Source organism: Salvia hispanica, chromosome 3, assembly GCF_029641045.1.
Source record: "Salvia hispanica isolate PSC_SH4W2 chromosome 3, Shi_PSC_v1, whole genome shotgun sequence".
Lineage (NCBI taxonomy): Eukaryota > Viridiplantae > Streptophyta > Magnoliopsida > Lamiales > Lamiaceae > Salvia > Salvia hispanica.
The window spans coordinates 4,004,103-4,025,321 of record NC_142694.1 but is presented as its reverse complement, the minus strand read 5'-3'; the positions used below and the strand labels follow the sequence as shown (position 1 = coordinate 4,025,321).

At 36.6% G+C, this 21,219-nt stretch overlaps 6 protein-coding genes across 7 annotated transcripts; 2 read left to right on the top strand and 4 right to left on the bottom strand.

Moving 5' to 3' along the window:
- Positions 1-1,012: 1,012 nt before the first annotated feature.
- LOC125216695 (aspartyl protease family protein At5g10770-like) lies at positions 1,013-4,094 on the bottom strand. Its single transcript, XM_048118455.2, has 2 exons — positions 3,872-4,094; positions 1,013-2,406 (listed from the first exon to the last, which is right to left on the bottom strand). Exons 1-2 carry the CDS (start codon positions 4,050-4,052, stop codon positions 1,145-1,147), a joined length of 1,443 nt encoding a protein of 480 aa, XP_047974412.1. The 5' UTR covers positions 4,053-4,094; the 3' UTR covers positions 1,013-1,144.
- Positions 4,095-7,824: 3,730 nt separating this feature from the next.
- On the bottom strand, positions 7,825-9,899 carry LOC125213611 (peroxidase 18-like). The gene is made up of 4 exons (XM_048114255.2): positions 9,332-9,899; positions 9,081-9,260; positions 8,822-8,987; positions 7,825-8,338 (listed from the first exon to the last, which is right to left on the bottom strand). The coding sequence occupies exons 1-4, from the start codon at positions 9,545-9,547 to the stop codon at positions 7,920-7,922; spliced, it is 981 nt and encodes a 326-aa protein (XP_047970212.1). The 5' UTR covers positions 9,548-9,899; the 3' UTR covers positions 7,825-7,919.
- A 146-nt stretch (positions 9,900-10,045) lies between these two features.
- LOC125213609 (protein TIC 55, chloroplastic-like) lies at positions 10,046-12,384 on the bottom strand. The gene is made up of 3 exons (XM_048114253.2): positions 11,840-12,384; positions 11,445-11,547; positions 10,046-11,344 (listed from the first exon to the last, which is right to left on the bottom strand). Exons 1-3 carry the CDS (start codon positions 12,238-12,240, stop codon positions 10,211-10,213), a joined length of 1,638 nt encoding a protein of 545 aa, XP_047970210.1. The 5' UTR covers positions 12,241-12,384; the 3' UTR covers positions 10,046-10,210.
- Positions 12,385-12,986: 602 nt separating this feature from the next.
- Positions 12,987-15,358, bottom strand: LOC125215876 (uncharacterized). The gene is made up of 7 exons (XM_048117456.2): positions 15,283-15,358; positions 14,752-14,815; positions 14,562-14,662; positions 13,793-13,873; positions 13,623-13,709; positions 13,367-13,420; positions 12,987-13,268 (listed from the first exon to the last, which is right to left on the bottom strand). The coding sequence occupies exons 1-7, from the start codon at positions 15,322-15,324 to the stop codon at positions 13,095-13,097; spliced, it is 603 nt and encodes a 200-aa protein (XP_047973413.1). The 5' UTR covers positions 15,325-15,358; the 3' UTR covers positions 12,987-13,094.
- Positions 15,359-15,521: 163 nt separating this feature from the next.
- Positions 15,522-20,192, top strand: LOC125215875 (spindle/kinetochore-associated protein). Of its 2 annotated transcripts, XM_048117453.2 has the most exons (5): positions 15,528-15,689; positions 15,872-15,967; positions 17,967-18,092; positions 18,369-18,408; positions 18,886-20,192. In XM_048117453.2, exons 1-5 carry the CDS (start codon positions 15,573-15,575, stop codon positions 18,951-18,953), a joined length of 447 nt encoding a protein of 148 aa, XP_047973410.1. In that variant the 5' UTR covers positions 15,528-15,572; the 3' UTR covers positions 18,954-20,192. The 2 variants fall into 2 exon arrangements, with proteins under 2 accessions (XP_047973409.1, XP_047973410.1); XM_048117452.2 differs by lacking the exons at positions 17,967-18,092; positions 18,369-18,408; positions 18,886-20,192 and adding an exon at positions 16,659-17,801 and having other exon boundaries at positions 15,522-15,689.
- LOC125215080 (uncharacterized) lies at positions 19,665-20,018 on the top strand. The gene has a single exon (XM_048116388.1). It carries the CDS (start codon positions 19,665-19,667, stop codon positions 20,016-20,018), a length of 354 nt encoding a protein of 117 aa, XP_047972345.1.
- Positions 20,193-21,219: the final 1,027 nt, after the last annotated feature.

Genomic DNA, 21,219 nt, shown 5'->3' with positions numbered 1-21,219 from the left:
GTTAATCTTTAGTGTATGGAGTATTTGAATTTGCATCGATTCAATTGTGTTTTTGTGATTTCTCTTTATTTTACTCAAACAATAACTAACTAGATGTTCATATCGTCTATTAGCAATAAAATAATGCCTTTTTCCTAGAAACTCAATTGACTAAGACCTCTCTAACTTGATGATTTTCTTTTGCATCATATTTCCAAATAATCATGTGACCTAATAAAGTGCAATATTGAAAAATGTAGCTAATGACTTATCAAATACTCTAAGATGGTCCAAATACAGTTGTTTATGTGTTAATTCATTTTGGACTAAATAAGAACTATATCTACTAAACAAAACTTAATTAAGTATTTAAAAAAAATAGTTTCGTTCTGTTTTATTTTGAAATTAGGGATAATTCGAATTTCTTTTGTCATAATAATAGTATAATACCCCATAACTCATTTAAATTTCTCGTGTAATTTCCGGAATAATTGGGCCCAGTGGGCCAATGGCGTGCGTCACGCTTTTTTGTAAATTTCCATGTAAAATAGAGAAAAAAAAAATGCCAAACTACACGCAAAGACGCGTGTTGGGACCAAAATTGAAAAAAACTTGTCACGTTCATCGTTTATTCGAAATTCCATTCACATCCCAAAATATGCATGTCACAATCAATAATGATAATGTACACATATTCTTGGCTTAGACCATGACCAATTACTCCTATTATGCAACATATACATCTCCATGAATGCATTATTGGCTCATGTACTATAAATTGAATTTAATTTTGCATTTTGTGCGAAAGACTTGTTTTGTAAATAATGAGCTTTAGCTTCATACATCACCATTCCTCTGTTGTCAAATTAAAGTTTTCAATGTGAAAAACACAAACATATTCACACCTCCTAACGAAATAAGCGACATGGATACGTGCAAAACATTGAAAAATGCCGTTCAAAATTGTAATTGAGCATCGTGCATCACAAATTGTCAAATTCAATTTGACAATCACTCCAACAATTCACCTCTGTTTCTTGAAAGACAAATTTTTTATTTAAAATTTCTGAAATCATATCATATACATATTGATATCACACTAACATATTTCCTTTCTTTGTAGAAAAATCATGTTTTTTTTTTTAATGTAAGAAACTAGTATGAATCAACATCCAGCCGCACCGAATCCCAGCTTCCCTCCGGCGACATCATACACCACTTCAAACGTCAATTGCTGCGTGTTTCCGAAGATTCCGGTGTCCGCGGCGTCTCCGTTTCCGGCGAAGGCAAGGCACGCCTCCGTGGAGCTGACCGAGATCAGAATCCCCGACGGGATGAGGTCGACCTTCACTCCGCCGCCGAATGCGAACGACACGGTGGGGATGGTGATGGTCGTGTAGTTGGAGAAGTCGAAGCACGTGTCCAGGATCGAGTACGCCGGCGCCGCCGGGTAATTCTTCATCCCCTGCTTGAACGCCGCGCTCAGGGCGGTGTACGCCGCCGGCGGCAGCCGCGTGATCACCGTGCCGGAGTCGATGATCGTGCCGCCCGTCGTGAAGACGGCCTGCCCTATCGGGAGCGGCTGGCCGCCGACGGAGATGGAGGCGATGGTGATGAAGTAGAACGAGGAGCCCTTCGTGGAGTCGAACGGCGTGAACCGCACGCCCTTTCCGGGGCTTCGGGCCTTGCCGAGGGTGAGGTGGCCGGTGGAGCTCGACTTCGACGGGAGGCAGTAGGAGAAGTACTTCCCGTACCTCGTCGCGGTCTGGGATATGATCGAGAGCGGGTCCCGGCCGAGGCCAATTAGCCCGGCGGTTCGGCCGAAGAGCCCTTGGTTGTTTTGGCCGCAACCGAATTGGAAGTTTGGGAATACGTCTTTAGCGATGGTGAGGGTGTCCTTGCTGAAAAACCCTACCGAGAACGACTGGTCGCCGTACTGGATGCCGTAGATGCACGTCCCGGCATTGCAACCGGGGTTGTTGCCTGTGGCAGTGGTGAGCTGGGAGCACGCCGTGGACGTGCACGATATGTTAGAGTAGGAGGTCGAAGTTTTAGGGTCGAATATTGGGTCTTGTTGTTTATAGCAGGATCGAGCGCATGGCTGGCACTGGGTCCATGTTAGGTCGCTCCCAGTGTCAAAAATGAGGGAGAGGGTTTTCTTGGGGACGCCTAGGCCCACAGAAACGAGGTAGTTTCCGGAGCCTAGGGAGCTACCCGGCTGTACAGGGAGGTTGACTTTTTTGTCCTTGACTTTGTCTGTGGCTATGGTTGGGTTGGTGCGGGCGTGGATTGACTCGACTCGGGATTGATCATGAGAGAGGATGTCCTTTAGCGATGGCATAGCGCCGGCTTCGTCCTGGCTGAGTTTAGAACACGGGCCGTGCCGATGAAAAACTTCTAGCGTGGATGGTCTCTTCTTGATCAAATCTGATTATTCAAATTAATATGTACTTATGTCATCAAATTACATGAATTTTCATAACAAACACACATTTGCAATAGATTGAAGAATTAGCTCTATTGCAAGACATGAGTGGGTTAAAATTCTTTAATTCGCACTTGCAATTTGACAAGTTAGGCCACGAAAAAAGTAACACTAAAACACTAAAAGAGAAATATTAATCTCAAACTACATATAGGCACACGAGTCATTATATACGTCTATAAATGCTCTCCGTAATAAAATTGACACTTTAACTACTTTCATGAAAGTGTGGTTTCAATTAGTTTATTTTCTAAATTTTAATACAAGTATTTAATAGGATGGATAAAGACCAATTTTTGTAAATTGCGAAAGTACTACGTTTGGTGTGGAATTGGTTGGATTGTGGGATCCAGTTAATTGGTTTTGAGTGGAGGATTAGGTTTTGTAACAATTGGGCTGGATTCGGCCAATTATATGACTGTCTAATATTTTTGAATGTGTTATTCAAATTAAATTAAATAAAGTCTAATGATTTAGTAAGAATTTCTATTCATGACAGCGGAGCATAACTCATTGGTGGATGTGTGTGACAGTGTGAAATGATTATAAACAAAATGTAATCCATACTAGTAGTATATAACTGCTGTTCATATGAGAAGACAAAATAAAATATTGCTAACATTATTAGCAGTAATCCAGATACAAGAAATTACTATTAATTATATTTTCGTAGCTAAATTATTACTATTATGTGACTTAATAGCCCAAACACACAAAAAACACTCAGCAAAACAAGACAAGGTCACTAATTGAATTGTCCACGTAAAGCCAAAAGTTTAATTTAAAAATAGCTGTTAACCACTTGATATTTGCTTCTAACAAAATGATTCAATATCTAAATGAAGAATTATGGTGGCCATAAATCCAAACATTATGCCAAAACCGAACATTTTCAACTTTTTTTATGCTAACATTATTGCTCTTGGACCATGCTACCAAAAGGATTACTGCCCACTTCCTTTTTGGTAGTTAAATATTTGAAAATGACTTGGTGCATATTTTAAAAAAAACATATAGTACTATATTTAATCTCATTATATCGTTGCATGTCGAAAGAAGAAAGACCACATATTCTCACAGTTGGAAAATGACAAATATATAAAAGTTTTGTTACCTTTTCAGCATATCATAAGCTTTGTGATTAATTCAAAGATGACAGAAAAATTATAAAGTTGATTAATTGAACTAATGATTCAACCTTATCATGTTGGATTCTTTATATTCATATAATTTCATCTTAATAGTGACATCATTATAAGTAAGTTTCTTAACAATAAATCTAAGAATAAAATTGGTCATAACCCTTTCATGTTTCATCTGGACAGCTCAAACAGAGGCTGGAAAAAGAAGAAGAAAATTAACTTCTTTTAAATGCAAAGGCAAGAGAGAAAGAGAGAGAATTGTTACCTTTGGGAGGACTGCAAACAGAGGATGGAAAAAGGGAGCTAATTTGAATAGTGTGGAAAGAGTCTTGAATCTTAGTATATTTGGGTTGAAAAGCATGGGTTTGATCTAAAAAACATGAAACAAGAAGCAAGAAAAGGGAAGAGGATTTGATGAAGGTGGAAAAGAAATGTGGAGTGGCCATGAGTGATTTTTGTTTGATATGAGTTGTGAACAATAGGCTTCCATCATCTTGGATATATTTATACTCATAAATAGGATTTCAAGAATCCACACCACCCAATTGCTAAATATTATTCTTTTCTCATTGGAAGGATCCATCATTCATCATTCATGTTTTGTTATTTCATTTTTACACTCTACTACTAGATTAATATTTAATCAACAAATGATATAAGTGGGCCTTATATTATGAATTGACTTAGTAAACGAGTAATCATGAGTTGGAGTTAGAGAGAAGTGTGATGTTAAGGGAAAATTATACCTACTTTTAAGTGAATATAGGCCTAACCCTACACTTTTAATGCTTAATTAATTGAGTATGACTAATTTCATTTGTTTAAGTATCACCAATCACTATGTAATTATTCTGATATCTAGAGGCCCAATACATTGGTCTATATATGCTACGTTTTGGACTAAGAAATGTTATAAATGAACAATGAAGAAAATATACATACATTATACAGCAAAATGAGTAATCAGGGGTCAAATGAATTAAACCAAACTATTAATATTAAGGACGAGCAAATTATTCGAAATAGAATCATAGTTCGGTTTAGTCAGTATACAAAAATAGAGTTGTGATGATAATAATAATAATAATAATAAATAAAAACTAAATCGAAAAATGAAGAGATTAGCATGACATGTGCATGACAAAAGGAAAGGTAATTAACCCCACACATCCTAATCATCCTAATTAATTTTAGTATGCTAGTTCGTACAAATTGAATAGTCTCTTTCTTTGTTCTCTTCCTTGAATATCATTTAATATAGCATGTGCATGACTATGACTTTAGTGTTGCTTTGTGAATATTGAGATAAAGTATTCCATAAATATTTTGATGGTTCGTTACAAGTTAACAACATATGTCCAAATATGTTTTAGCCGTATTGATTATTAATGATGACTGATGAGCACATAAAAAGTTACATATTTTCAAACTAAATAAAAAAATATCGATATGTACCCAAGCTGAGAAACTTTTTAACAAACATACATGTCTTACATATACATATATATTAAAATAAATTAATAATTATCCTTAAATAAAGTAAGGACATTAGAGAATAATATTTTCCTATATATTAATCATCTTATCATCTACTCCCTCCGTCTCAAGATAAGTGACTCGTATTCCTTTTTGGGATGTCCCACTACAAGTGACCTATTTCTATTTTTAGCAAAAAATCATCTCTTTTACTTTATTCTCCACCTACTTTATTCTCTCTTCTCTCCTCTACTTTTCCTCTCTCATACTTTACCCTCTCCACTTTAACTTATTTAAATATCATTCCTTAAATCTCGTGTCCAAAAGAAGTAGGTCACTTATCTTAGGACGGAGGGAGTACATTGTTGCCGGCCCTTACACGCTATTATTAAAGTAGTGATGCAAAAGGAATGAAAAAAAAAGACTATTATTGAACATCGAAATGTGTTTAAAGTTCCTTAAACTATTAATAAGCTCTTACGTACAATATCTTTTAAGATTTTAAAAAGATAAGTTCCTTGACCCCAATTTGTTTTCTAAACTTATAGTTGTAAATAACAATAAAAATGATTTTATTATGATTTATAAAGTATTTTAATGTACATAACCTTATAATTTCGTAGATCTCTTTCATTTTCTCTCCCAAATTTCTCAATCTAACTAATGCTACTCTCTTTAGCTAGTTAACTCAATTATTCATGTACTTTCACTACTTATAAACTCCTAAATATTATAGAATCCAAAAGTCACCCAAAAAAACCCCTTAATTTATTTCTAGATTTAATATAAATTCAGAAGCTTCCTAACACTCAATCAAGTCAAGACTCTCATGGGTCTAAAGTCAACGTATTTATTTTTAGTGTGGTGACCCAACCAACTAAAACCAGCCTATTATTTATTTATTTTTACTCTAGCTCTGATACAATATTATAATATTATAGTGAAATAGTTTCGTTATCTGTTCCCCAACTCAAGAATTTAGTGGAGGGCTTCCTAACCAGGACTGCAAATTAAGTGGCTATATTACAAGATGTAACATTTCAAAATTTCTAAATTAAGCAAAGCTAGTGTTCAAACAATTGAGATTATAAGTGAAGAGGTAAAAAATAATCTCACCCAAACGCCATTTTAGGTTCATGATTAATCTTCTTTAGGGGAACATGAAATATTTAATTAGGGAGAAACATCTATATGCATGATCGATCAAATCTATTACTATATGCTTATCTACATAATTGGTGATGTTCCCCCCGACACTTTGTAAATTGGATGCCACCCCACATTAGTCAATTATCTAATAATCAAAATAAATAATGCTATTGGTGTGAATGTCACTGTATATAGTGGAATCTCCAATGAAACATCATTGTAAATCCCATGGAATCTTGGTTCATTGGTGGGCCACGTCGGAAATTCATTAATCATTTCTAGGTATTTTATAAAAAATAAAATTTCTTTTTATTTTTGGGTGGGTTGTTGTGACGAATTGCTATGAACTTCTGAAATTTATAACTTATACCACTTCGAAATGTATACTTATGAGAATATTCAATGTACATGGTGCCAAGTATAACATGGACTCAATTGAGGGCAATGAAATTAGAGTAATTTTTGCTGTTTGAAATATTGATGAATCCAAAATAGTCACATCTGCACTGGAAACATTCATTGGTGGCCTTTACCTGTTGATATACAAACTTTCATAGTATTAATTATTGAGATTAGGTATGAAAATGTACATCACAAGTCAAAATGATGGGGATGTCAATTATAAGCTACCCTTCACGTCAATGTCTCCCACAGAAAATTAAAAAAAATTACTCCCTCCGTCGCACATAATTTGACCCAGTATTCCATTTTGGTTCGTTCCAAATAATTCGACCAATTTCACTTTTACCATTTTTGGTAGTGGACCTCATATTCTACCAACTTTTTCAATTCACTTTTCGTTACATTTCTTAAAATTCGTGCCCGGTCAAATTATCCCAAATTATGTGGGAAGGAGGGAGTAAAGAAAATTAATAGGAGTACTTAAGCAATCAACATGTAAAATTGCAAGTTGTTATTACAGTTATACATGATGTGATTTGTGAGAATAACAAATTCAGCAAAATATTTGCTTGAGTCTGATTTCATATATGATACTACTAGTACTATGTTATTAGAACATATCATAACTCAAAAAAAAGAATGAAGATGAAGAAAAACTTTTAGAATGATGGTTTTTTAGAACTTCAAATCTATCATTATCAAACAAAATCTCAAGTCTAAATTTCAAAACTTAGTAATTCAGTTTCAATTTTCATCAGGTCAACCACAAATCAAGCAATTACAAACATGAGATAAACAGAATAAAATGCTTTATTCCAATAATTCATATTTGGAATTTTCTGATTAACAGAGCAGCAACACAATAATATAAGCAAGTTCTGCTGCTGTCATTAATTTCTTATACAATTATTAACTCACCCAAAAATTAATAAATTTCAAGACTTTAGATAAAAGTAGCAAAATCATTAAAGGTTATGATAAGTTCAATCATGAGCGCAAAGAAATAGTAATAAGATTCCCTGAATCATATAATATTAGTATAAATTAGATGACATATATAATTGTTTTTGAATTGCCATCCACATTTTTGACTTGCATTACATGACATTTATCTTCCTACCTATATGATGATCAAGTTGAAACCATTAATCCTTGTATGACCTATCATTTTTATAAAAATAAACATTATAGTAATATTTAAAATATTATCACTAACAAAGCACATCATTGTATATACAAATGAACTGTTAATAGCGCAGGAGAAACGCACAGAGGTGATAATCCGATCATCGATTAGGCATCGAACAAGATTGTCGAATTTCACCCTCATCCCCGGTCTTAACCCCAATGACGGAAAGTTTCAAGAAAGAAACAGCCCAACTCTCAAAGAAACCATCTTGGCTGTTAGCAAATTCCACCACTTTGTTCATCGTTCTGTTATCATTTACCAGTGCAGAATCAGACTGGAAAAGCCCCTTGTGCTCCAACAGTATCTTGTAGTACTGGTTGTCGAACTGAAATGGTGTGCTTGGGTCGTTATTCACAGTGATCGAATCATCCCTAGCACCGGCAGGGCACATTTTCGTTAGCTGGACTGCGTACTGCTGGTCCAGGGATGAATCGATCACTGTAACATTTCCATTCGGGTCGAGCTTGAACCGGTCGTTGAATGAGCTGCAATGTGATTTTCCAATCGTGTGACCCCCTGCAAGGCATAGACTATTAATCATTAGGACATTCAATAGAAGCACTTCTTGCATTTGGGTTATACATTTTTGACCCAACATGGATTCGGGCCAACCCAGATAATCCATTCGGCACATGTGCTCGGGCTGACCCATATAAAATATGCTGCTATATCTGCAAGACCCCACTTTTCAGCAGACGGCTCAAATCCCTCATCAGGCCTGGGCCCAGCCCGGCCCGGCCTGATACTTTGACAGGTTGATGGTGTTTGGCGAAAAATGAATGTAATAAATCTCAAGCTAACTAATAATGTGTGCGGATAATTACTTTATCAACTAAAGTTAGTAAACATAATAGCTTCATTATTAAACCATCATTTAACTGTTTTAATGGCTTAGGGGAACTATACTAAAAGAATAAGGCATAATCTGAAACAGTAACATGAAGTCCGATGTCTTATAGCTAAGTACATCTGATTAGGACAGACAGGCAATTCGAATACCTGAGAGAGTAACGAGGTCATCCATAGATAAACCCTTGGCAAAGAAGAGCTTAGCCATCTCATCTAATGTGAAGCTTGTGTCTACGATGTTTGGTCTCACATTTGCAGCTGCTGAAATCCTGCCATCTCTCCTTCCTGTCGGAATCTGCACACTTGGTCCCCCAGTCTGCAACAGCAAACTTGATTCAAATCGAAACTATAAAAAAATGGAATTCAAAATTTGCTTGTAGAATTTCATTTGAGGAATGAATGCACATACATATTCAACTGCATCTCTAGCAGCTAGTGCAAGAATGTCGGCACAAGAAACTGTTTCGGGGCAGAAGATTTCAAGCAATCTCTTTGCTGAGTCTATCACAGCGAATCCGTCAACGGACGTGTTTCCAGGATCGCTTCTCTCCGTCCCATTTCCTTGTAGTAGTATGGAAGCATCACAGCCCTGTTAAAGTAATGGTGATTGAACATTTAAACCATGCAATCTCAAGTAGAAAAGAGTGAGGTAGGAGTAACCTCGACGAAGCAATCGTGGAAGAGCAAGCGGAGGAGCTTCCCGGGGATCGTGGGATCCAAATCAGAAGCTGATCTCACTGTGTTCTTCACAATGATTTCAGCGGCAGGGCACGAACCTGCATAGAAACCAACAGAGGGAGTCGAGCAAGAAGAGAATGGAAGGAGGCACAGAGTGAGAGCAGAATAAAGCATCAGCAATTTGTATGCATAATCCATTTCTTAGTTTGACAAGAATGGATATCTTCTGTGCTGAGCTTTCTGCTACCTGCTTTTGGTTGTATTCCCTTAATAGAGAAAGAAGTCACGTGCCATGAGTGGAAGTAACTATGTCTATTTATTATACCTCTGCATTTATTCTGGAGATGGTTGAGGCAGGTTTTGAAAATTGGAACAGTGACAAACAGTCAGTAAATGCTCTTCTTCTCTGCATCAATTCAATATCTGCTCCTCTCTCTCTCTCTTGGTTGAAGAGTAAAGAGAGAGGAATTGAACGAGTGCAGGTAGGTGGGAGTTGGAGTGATACTGTATATATATTTAGTACAATGTCGGCAAATACATAAATGAAGATCATCATACTGCTAGACCCAAGAGCATTGAACATGAAAGATTCCAGCTTCCGATAAACTGTTCTTGGTCAACTTAGTTTTTTATCTACTACAGTTTTTATGTTTGGTGCCGAAAAAGTAACGTTCAAATAATTTTTGCATGAACCTGTATTGCAAACAAACATGTTTTATGTAACAGAAATTTTAACCTAGCATACAGATGTAAAACCAATACATACTTACCCAGGAATGAGCAAATCCTGAGCCACTGAGAAATCAATACAGCACACCTAAAATTTGTAAGAAATGAAAACTTATAATTTACTCTCCTGAATCACATCCTTCTATGCGTTCTGATGAAGTTGGTTGTGTTCATTGCAATGATAGTTGAACAGATTTGTACCCCGGCCAACAGAACTGCAGTCGAGAGCAGGAACAGCACCTTCCACTGCCTTGCGGAAACAAGAATTGCCAATGTCGTGGATACGGCAGCAGCAACGGATAGAGCGTTCTTCCACGAATGAGAAGATTTCACGACGCTCATGCACCCCTTGCAATGGACCACATGCCGAAAGTATCTGTTGGCAGGGTTTGGTGCTTCCATTGTCCCAATCCCACCCTTAGCTGGCTGAGAGGCTGAGAAATTGGCAACGAATCCAGCCGGAGCATGCTCAACTACTGCTGGAATTTCTGGCAGAGAAATCGAGCTATGCCCAAAGTAGTAAGGCATCCCATGCCCCACTTTATCCATCCATTTCCTGTACTCAGCCACCCAAACATCTGATGACCTCAAATTGATGTAAAGCTTCCTTGTTGGAACTTTCTCCTTCATAAGGATTTCGTTCTGAGATGAAAGGAAGCCCATATCTTGCTCGAATACCTTACAAGCATTCTGATGGAAGTACCATCGAGGAAACAGTTTCAACATGGGTGGTGGCTGTCTTGTATTCCCAAACCTGACTATAAGCATTGACTTCCCCTGTCCAGATGGCCTGCATAGAAACAGCCCCGTGAAGTAGTTCCTCTCACCATTCTTGTCAACAATTTCCCGGTTGTTCTGAAGCACACAAGGCGCCTCAAACCTCAGAAAGTTCGGTATGTAGTCTGGAATTGACCGATCTTTCTCTCTACCCCAATGGCCTGCAAAGCCTCGATCAGTTCTTTCCACCACCTCAAAAAATAGAGCAGTGGCATCCTCCCTTTTAGCTGTCCAATCCGTTCTGTCGTGTGAGATAGGAACATGAGCAGGATCCATGAGGTTCTCTAAAAGGATGGAATGATCATACGGGAGCTCATGGATGGTTGAAACATCTCGAAAACCAGGTCTATCAAAATTCTCAAACCAAGGGATCTTTTCAATATTAGGAGGAGTCTTGTGCGACATCCAAATCCATATCACGCCTTGTGAATCCTTGATCTCGTAAGTCCTCACACAAGCCGATGCAGGGATTTTCGCACCTGCTGAGAGCTGTCGAGAAAACCATATCTAGTCAATATTGATAAAATCATTCACCTTAAAACTTCTTGAACATCTTCAACTTTAAGAACTATTGTAGATAACAATAGACCTGAGGTATCTTCACACATTTACCATTTCCTTCAAACTGCCAGCCATGGTACAAACACTCCAATCTTCCATCATATAATTGGCCCTCAGACAGCTTTGCTAACCTTCAAAAATTGCATATAATAACAGCTATATTATGCATCACAATCAGTCAATTAAACACATCTACACTAAAACTATAATTCTAACTACATCCATTAATCTCACCTTAATTAACCTCAATAATCTGCACATTAACTCATTATTTAGAAAGTAGTGCAGACATTCTGAAATCATCACACTCACTAATTAATCGCTATAACAACTGCATCCATATCAACAAGATCCAACTCAAATTTGACATATTCAACAAAAAAATCCTTCCATTCCACCTAAATTCCAGATAGGAGAAGAAACCTGTGGGGGCAACGATCTTCGTAACACCTAATTACTCCATCGCCGTCCTTGAACAGCACAACCTGCTTGTCGAACACTGTGAGCCCTAGCGGCGCATCGTCGGGCACTTGATTGGTGAGGTACAGCGGATACCATTCCTCGGTCCAATCGTATCTCGCCGATGATTCCTTGTGCTCCACAGCTTCATCTTCCTGAATCACGCTCTCATCGCCCGCCGCAGCTGCGATTCCCTCGGCGACTGCGCTCAATTTGTGGCGATTCCTCTTCAGTTGATGGTGGCGGGGATTCGAGGGGGTTTGAGTAGTGGACAATGTTATCCTCGCGTTTGTTCTGGGGAGTTTCTCCAAGTGCGATGGAAGAGCAGCAGCAGCCAGAATTGGCGGCAACTGTAGAAGAGCCATTTGCGGGAGAGGATGAATTTGATTGAGGTTACAGTGTTAGGGAGAAATGAACATTGTAGAAGATGAGTAACTTGCTGAGTTGGTGCATTGTTTATGGCCACACAACAACGGACACTCAAGTCTTCAACGGAACAACAACTTTCTTTCTCAGCTACACCGCTTATTTTCAAACTTACGTGTTTCTAAAATCATTTGTTTCATATTATTACTACAAAATATTTAAAACTTACATACTAATTGACAAAAAAGTTCAATACACGTTTTAATTTAAAACAGTCATTATTTTAATAGTTCAAAACATGAAAAAATAATAAATTTATTTATATCTACATAAAACAATGAAAGAATTTTTAGCACCATCATAAAATAATGATGAAACATTTTATATTTCGCAATTCACATAAGCAAAGATATTAATGGCAACATAAATAAGATACTGTATTAAAATGAAACACAAATAAAGCCTTTGTTTTATTTATATAAATTTCAAACTTAAGTACCAATGTAAAATAGGAGTTTTGTAATGTAATTTGCTTGCTAGTATCTTTTTTTTCCTTCTTGTATCGCAAAATTGATTCAAAAGCTGGGAAAATGTATACTTGACTAAACACACTTGAATTATTTGAAAATGTATGCTTGAGTCTTGACTAAACACACTTGCTGGTTGCTGCCACTTTGATAGTTTGATTGATTATTTATGTCAAATACGTTTTAAAACTTTTTATATATGTGTCACAATGTAAGCATATTGGAATGTCACACAAACATGTATTTCTAATAGATTCAGTTAACATAGTATGAAGATGCTCTATAACTCTCTATGTCTACTGTAGGATCAAAAATTCATTTGATTTTCAAGTATCAAAATCATCGAATAAATCTTCATCTTGGTACTGGTAATGGCTCTCATCTTCTTCTTCATCACCTCCGAAAATCTCATCATCACTCCGATCATCTTCGTACCAACTCTCCTTTGATTGCTTTGGTGAATCTGCCTTGCTTGACTCGCCCGATTCACATCTTTCCTGCTGCACAAATGATACCAACCAAATGTGATATAGTATGTTGCAGCATGACAAACTCAGGGATGAAATCTTAGAGAAAATATGTGTCATGCAATACTTACGAAATCACCACCCAGAGATTTCAAAGCATCATAGTTGATCCTCGAACTATGCTTCTGCAAGTATAGAATCAAGTTAGAAGTTGATAGATAACGGATAAGCAATACTATGTATTTGCAGAAAAAGACAACAACATCATACACAAATTCTAATGAATCGATGTTTAGCATAATGCAATGGTTGAATACTATTCCAAGAAATGAAGCAGATTTAATAGTAACTAAGAAAAGTAGAAACCTTAGGCTCCATTTGTCGAACCTTAGGCTCCATTTTCTCAGTGGTTTTAGTAGCTTTCTTGACAGCGCCACTCTTCTTTGTTTCAGCAGGTACTTTCTGTTTCTTGGCCTGTATGTTCAACCCATCACAAGTAATCAGAAAGAACTACTTGTCGAAAGCTAGTATTGTGAAAGTACTTAACAAGATAACACCTTTATATTTTTTTCATTCATTGCTTCCCATAAAATCCTTTTGCGGTGGATCTCCTCCTTGGTATTAAGGTATCCAACAATCTGGAAAGTACAAAAATAATTTTAATGATATACTGGAAGTGGAACTAACTCAGAAATTTTAAATAGCATACCAAAATTCAATATAGTGACCACTAATTTATGAGCCCAGGCTTCAACATATAGGAAGGAAAATTTGGAAAGATGGGATTCTCGTCATAACAGCAGTATACAAGCTAATAATATTGCTTTGATAAATCACTGCAAATCTGAAATACTTGTTTGTTCTATGTTTTAAAAAAAGTAAAGTATATCTCTGCTCTAAGATGATGTTCACGAGATGTGCCAATAGGCACTAATCTTAGCCAAGTTCAAAACACATCAGGCTGCAACTCATGTGGTCTGCTTAGTGCTTACTAAAAAGAATCAGCTTATTACTGATAGAGAATAGAGGAACTCTATTCCAAACAAAAACTGCACCGAGACACAAATCTCCACCACCACATCTCTTCAAAATTTTGTTCTTAAAAAGTAAAACTTCATTATTAGAGTAGTAGATAATGCCATTTCTGCTAGAAGCCCCGGAAGAGATATCAGATCAGATCTCATTCTTTTCTCTAGTTCCTTAAAGTCACAAACTTTCACAAATATAACTACAAAATAAATATGAGACAAAATATAGACGGAAGACAATATTTCGTTGATAATTTCCAGGTCAGCTAAACACATCCATGCATAATAAATTACACACCTCAATATCATTTAGTCTATCAGATTTTCTGTTTTTAATTCTGCTTCCTCTTTGGTCTACAAAAATATTCTTCGTGATAGCCTCGCGTCTCGTTGAAGGACCTGAAAGTTTAATTTAACATCACGGCAAATCAGGCATCTTAATCCTTAAAGAGAACATGCCACTCTATAGATAAAAGGACTTGAACTACCATCATATTTCCTATGTTGAGGATCTGCTACTTCTCCACCGCAATGTTGGATTGATTCTTCCAACTGATAAAACAGTGATCTGTTAGATTTTCAAGATCCTGAAATCTTACATGAATCCATGATCCGTATATCATTGAAGCAATGCAAAATATATAGACACCACCTGCTCAAAAGAGAGCTTACTTATGCTAATCCACATCAAAGGAGACTAATACATTGCCACCACAACAGAAGAGAGTTTCACCAATAGAAAAGCAGCTTAGTAACAGTAATCAGAGAAAAACAAGTCCTAATTAAGACCAACTCATGTGCTTCGGAAAGCAAATCGGATATTGAAATGACAATTTCTGCATTGAGCTGATGATTAACTCTAGTTACACGATAAAAAAAAGTAAAAAAAATTCCGAGAAAAGCACGGATTGGAAGCGCACATAATTTGCAAGGTCAAGGCATATTCAAATGCAATCCATCGACAGACATTATAGTTCGATCATCAAAAACCATAAGTATAATACCGAAATCATGCATACCGGAGTTTTCGAATTGCAGTCGAACTCTTGAGTAATCGCCATTGCAGCTTTCACGGAAGCTTGAAGAAGCAAACCCTCAGAGCCGCATCCGATTTATAAATTTCTGTTTTTAGTTGATTACCGAAATACCCTCTTCCGAAATATTTTTTTATATTCTCAAAATAACGAAACATATTATTGGATGAAGGGTAAATTCGTCAATCCAATCATAAAAACTATAATGGCTCAATTCCAAAATTCAAATCCCTAAATCCCAGAGAGGAGAGAAGAGAGAAGAGAGAGGGGTGAAAATGGAGCACAACCAAGCTGTGGATGGACTTCTAAACCTGTTCACCAAGGCCAATCGCGATCTTTCCGCAGTGCAGAACAAGCTCCACAAAGAGTTCCAGCAAGTTTACCCCGATCACGTACTCTATCCATTTATTGCTCCTGTTTTCCCATCTCTCAACTCTCAGACCCTCAATTTTATATTCTGTCATTTTGGAGCAAAATTGGATTACAATTTCGTATCTAACTAATTGCACCTTGAGCTTTTGAAGTTATGGGGTACTAATTTCTTCTCCTCTCTACTTTGGTTGTTTTTCGACAGGCAAATCCGATGAAGCTGGTGGAAAGGCTGAAAAAGATAGAAGAAGAAATGTCGTCACTGAAAGACGAGTGCCGCGAGCTTCTTGCTGCGAAACAGGTGAAGAAATGTGGATTGCTTTGAATCTTGTTATTCATAATATTACTGTTAAGGGGGATTTACATTTAGGGCCGTTTACTTTCTGTAAGAGTAATACTCCTAGGTAGATCCTAAAATATAGAATTGAGTATTTGAAGGTTAAGAGGATCAAACAAGTTAAAAATTAATCAATCTATCAAAGTAATCGGTAAACAATTAGCTTGGATTATATTTCAATACATCCTATACTCAAAGTAAATAATCTCTTAAGGATTATGTTAGATGGATAATAATAGGATTAGTTTAGATAGATAATACTACCTCCGTCCACGAAAAATAGTCCCATTTTGCCATTTTGGGATGTCCACAAACAATCCCATTTCTAAAAATGGAAATTTACCTCTTTTGGTTTGGGGGGTGGGGGAGCTACGAAGATTTGGCCATTTGGAACCGGAGGAAATAGATATCGTCTATTCTGTAATCTGACAGTGTGTATTCTTTTCTTTCGTTTTTTTCCATCAATGTTTCAAATTACATTATCCTTAAATACGTTAATAGGTGCTTAGGGTGATACTTTTAGGGGTCGTGTACGATAGATTGAACAGTTTTGAGCTAGACTAGAAATATTTTCCAAACTCATAGCATCACCGAGATTGATAAAATTATCAAAACCCAAGGATTTCTCAGAATCTGAACCAAGTTCACATCTCAGGTTCTACCATCACAAAACATTTCTTGTGATTTGGTATGTGATGTCCAACAGTCAGACACAAATCAAAAGGGGGCAAAAAAAGTTTGGTGTGTGAAAGAAGATATAGCCCTTATGTCATCTTGGTGTACTGCTAGTAATGATAAAGTATGTGGAAAGCAAATGGGTTTTTCTTTGTGGGGGCGAGTGCATAATCTGTATCAAGAAGCTCGAGCAAACAATTTGGAAGAACTCAACGAAAGAAACATTGAATCGATGAAGTGTCGTTGGAAACGGCTTAATGCAAATGGAAAAAAGTGGATGGCAGCTTACAAGGAAGCATATGTTCGGAAAAAGATAGGAATGAGCTTGGCGGATGTTGAGATAGAAGCTCATGCAATTTATGAAGTAGGTGGTAGCAAGTTTCAGGATTTGGTTGTGTTTAATGAAGTTATGTGTAAACATCCCAAGTGGGACTTAACATCTCAAGATTTTTCACAACTACGTCCTATATCTGAAGGGGCTTTTGAAGAAAGTGGTGGCAACTCCAAAAGATCAAGGACTTTAGTTGTACTTAATGAAGTTATGAGTAAACATCCCAAAGAGGACTTAACATCTCAAGAGTTTTCACAACCATGTCCCATATATGAAGAAGGGGCTTTTCAAGAAAGTGGTGGCAGCTCCAAAAGATCAAGGACTTCTGAAAATGGGGATTATCCTGAACCTTCCAATGTAGAAACACCAAGTATTGATTGTTCAACTATTCCCCATCTTAAAACTCCAACTAATGCATCAGAATCTTTACCTACTAATGAAGTTGCTGTAGAAATTCGCGCATTAAGACTCATTATAGACAGTGAAGCTGAAGCAATAAACAAACTAGGAAATGCGAGAATCGACTTGGAGCTTAAAAAAGAACAACGAAAGGCTATGAAGATGAATCAGATTTTGTTGAACACATTGTTAGCGAAAGATCATTTAACCCCAAAAGATGAAGAGATGAAACATCGTCTAATGGAAATTGTGCTTAGACAGTGAATGTATTTTATTTTTCATGTGATTTTACTTTGTAAATTTAGTTATCGAATTATGTAAATTTTTATTGTATAACTAGTAGAAGTACTGCACAACAATGATTTGCTATTAATTGAGTGGATATTTGGATCTTGTAGTGTTATGTAGGCTATATTGTTCCTCCTGTTTCACCAAAATGGAGCCTTTGCAATTTAGTCCTTAATAATCTTAACCATGATAATTCGATTTGAAAAAATTTATAGTGTTCAATATTCCATCTGCCTTGAGTGAGTATTTATGCAAGCTTTTGGAGTGCAGGATCTGATTGATATAGCTAGAACTGTCTTAGTGGGGAATAGGACAATGCTGCATAAGTTACAAAGCTCCACTGGTGTTCCTCTCACTGGAGATGCAGATGATGATGCTTATGAGAGCTTCAATCAGGTATTTGCATTTGTCTGTGGACGCTGTTAGTTAGATTCTAATTGAAGGGGTAACTGCTCTAATTGAAGACTCTTTACCATGTGCCAACAGAGCAACCAAAATAGAAGTGGCAGGGGTTTAGGACTTTTAGGTCATTTTGTTTTGCAGCATAACGTAGTTTTGCTACAATGGTTTCTGTTTGCCAAGATAGAGAAATACCTTCTTGGTGTTTTCTCGTGAGGTCTTCATAAAAAAAAAATTGGCTTGTATCTAATTTGTTTGTCTCATGATGTCCAGGTTATCGATGAGTGGGCAGTTCAAGTCAAATCTAGAAAAGGTAACTTGTTTGTTTGCACTATTGCTTGTTGAGTGTGCCTTTGTTATAGCATTTGTTGGAGAAAATCATCCCCAGTCTTATAAGAATCTGAACTGAGACACGTAGTTAATATGGTAATTTGCGCGTTTTCATCAAACTTTGTGCAACGAACTGACCATTGATAATATTGAGGTGGATAGGCCGGAACTGTAGTGTACAAAACCAAGTTTTTGTAACATATGCAACTGTTTAAGATCTATCTGCGTACTCCTTACCGTGATATCGTAAGGTGCAATTTTCATAAAGCTAAACTATCTATTTAAAAGTAATGTGGTTATGAGATGGAGGAAAGTGCAGTTTGCATGAGCTTGCAATATGATAGGGTAGGTTTGATCTTATCAGAGTGCTTTTTTCGTGCAATCTTATGTGCAGATGTGATATTAGTGATATTTGATGCCTCTAAAATTTGAATGTGCAATAACTTGTCATATTTTGCAGAGGAGGAAGAGCCGGACTCCGGCGATATAAACCAAATGTTGTTTTCTGCAATTGTCCAAAGCAACTGAGTGATTCTCCTTTCTCAACCGTTAACGGTAAACATTTCATGTGAAAATATGAATTTGTTCAATGCAAAGTCGTTGCTTATGTAAATTTTTTTCATGTTTTCACACTTAATTCTAGTTTTCATAACCAGTTTTTATATGATTATGATTTATGAAGTCGTCACGTTACCAACTTCAGCTTGACCTTTAGTAGAGTTGTCAACTTAAAATAACATCTACGTAGCGAAATCAAAAGTAATATTTATAAATATCCCATTATACATATATCATCAAGTTTACAAAATTTATAAACTAAATAGGGGTAAAGCAGATATTTTAACATGAAGCAAAATTTAATACTATTTCTTTGTTGAACCAAACAATCACAAATTCATTATTTTTATTTTCCTTTGATTCTTCTTTTAGTCCTTTTTGTCCTAGTAATAAGTATACTAATTCCTTTAGATGATAAATAAATGTGTAGGCTGCCAATCATACTGATGTAGTTAGAAAACACCAAGGAGAAAAATTCCAAAACAAATTTCTTGAAGTTTGACTAATTAAGCTCAAATTTCCACAACAGTCTTCCAAGTACTCAGACGACAAGTTCTTAACGCGCAATTCTTACACGGTCCGTTTCCCATGCAATATATAATACCCAAAGTCATCTTCAATAATCATTTATATCAACACTAAATTCTTCAATACAAAACACACACACACACACACAACAACATGGAGAAGCAAAGAGAGGTTGGTTTCATACAAGCGGACGCCGCCACCTTCAAAGAGCTGGTCCAGAGGCTGACCGGGGCGGCGCCGGGTGGCGGGGCCCACAAGCTCCGGCCGAAGGCGGGTGTGCAATTCAAGCTTCAAGAGAGGAGAAAGCAGTCGTTGGGCGATCTCGAGATCGTCAGAGCTGGCACGAGATCGGCCGGGAACTCGCCCGCGGTGAAGGGGCCCGTGACGCCGTTCGGGGCGGAAGCGGAGCGAGTTAGGACTGAGTCGCCGCTGTCCGAGGAGGAGAGGGACGTGCCGGCGAAGGCGGCGGCGCCTGTTTTGCTGACTTTGTTCCCGTTGACTCCTTAAAATTTAGAAAAATATTAATACTAGTAAACTTTTTTTTTTTTGATGGTTAAGTATGTTGAATTCTAAAAGTGGTGGGATTGTACATAAAAGATAGGAGTTTGGGAATTTGAGTGAATGTTTTGTTGTTTAAATCTAAAATGCAATGAAATTGGCTTTATGCTTTTTTTGAGGGAAGCAAGTTGCATTATCATTTTCTTTGTTCTTTCTTTATACAAAAGTGAAAATTTATAGTAGTACTTTGAGTGGATCTTCATTTATCTTTACAAAAGAGATTAAAAAAGTTATTTTCTTCTTTTTCAGGGAAAATAGGCTAAGTTTACTTGTGTGATTGAAGATTAAAAGTAAACAGATAGGGGAATAAATTACATAAAAAGAAAATAGAAGTATAAATTTATAGAGATACGTAACTTTCTTGTCTAAGCCCAGCCCATTTTAGGCTCACTAGCACACTAGGCCCAGCCCTGCGAAGTCATCTTAATATTCTTAAAACAGCTTTTATTTGTTAATATAAATAAAATAAAGTGTATACTGAAATTAATAGAGTATTAGTTACTATCCGAAATAAAGCAAAAGTGCTTAAGATAGAAACTAAGGAAATATAATCGAGATCATCGCCAGATAATAGAAGCAAGAGCAAAAGAGCAAAAAGTGCTAAGGCTTAAAATATTGAGATAAAATATAAGTATGGAGAAGTACTCTTCTTCTAATGAGTACTTAATAACCATATTTGTTAAAATTCTACACATCGTATTGGTAACATCCTAATTCACCTATAAAAGTATGAATAACCCTCTCCCTTATAATGTATTTTAAGGGATGCGTAACTCATTTCTAATATAGTATAAGAGTGAGTCCAAGCCGATGATGAATTTATCTCTCCATCACCAGATTTTAGATAGTAAAGATCATGATGAATGAATCTCTTTTGTTGAAAATACAAATGCAAATCCGAGTTTCGAAAAGCGCAGAACTTTTATAGAGTAGTATTTATTTCGATACAATTAATTGATACTACTATATCACTCCTACTATTCAATGTTAGTGTTCTTAGCGTTTTGCTACTAAACTACACTATATTATTTTTTAAAACAAACTCGTAAAAATTGGTAGCCCACCGTCCATATATTCCTCAATTTTATTTTACTACTCCATCTTCTTAGACTTATAGCTAGTCTTTGTGAGAAATTTAAACAAATGGAGC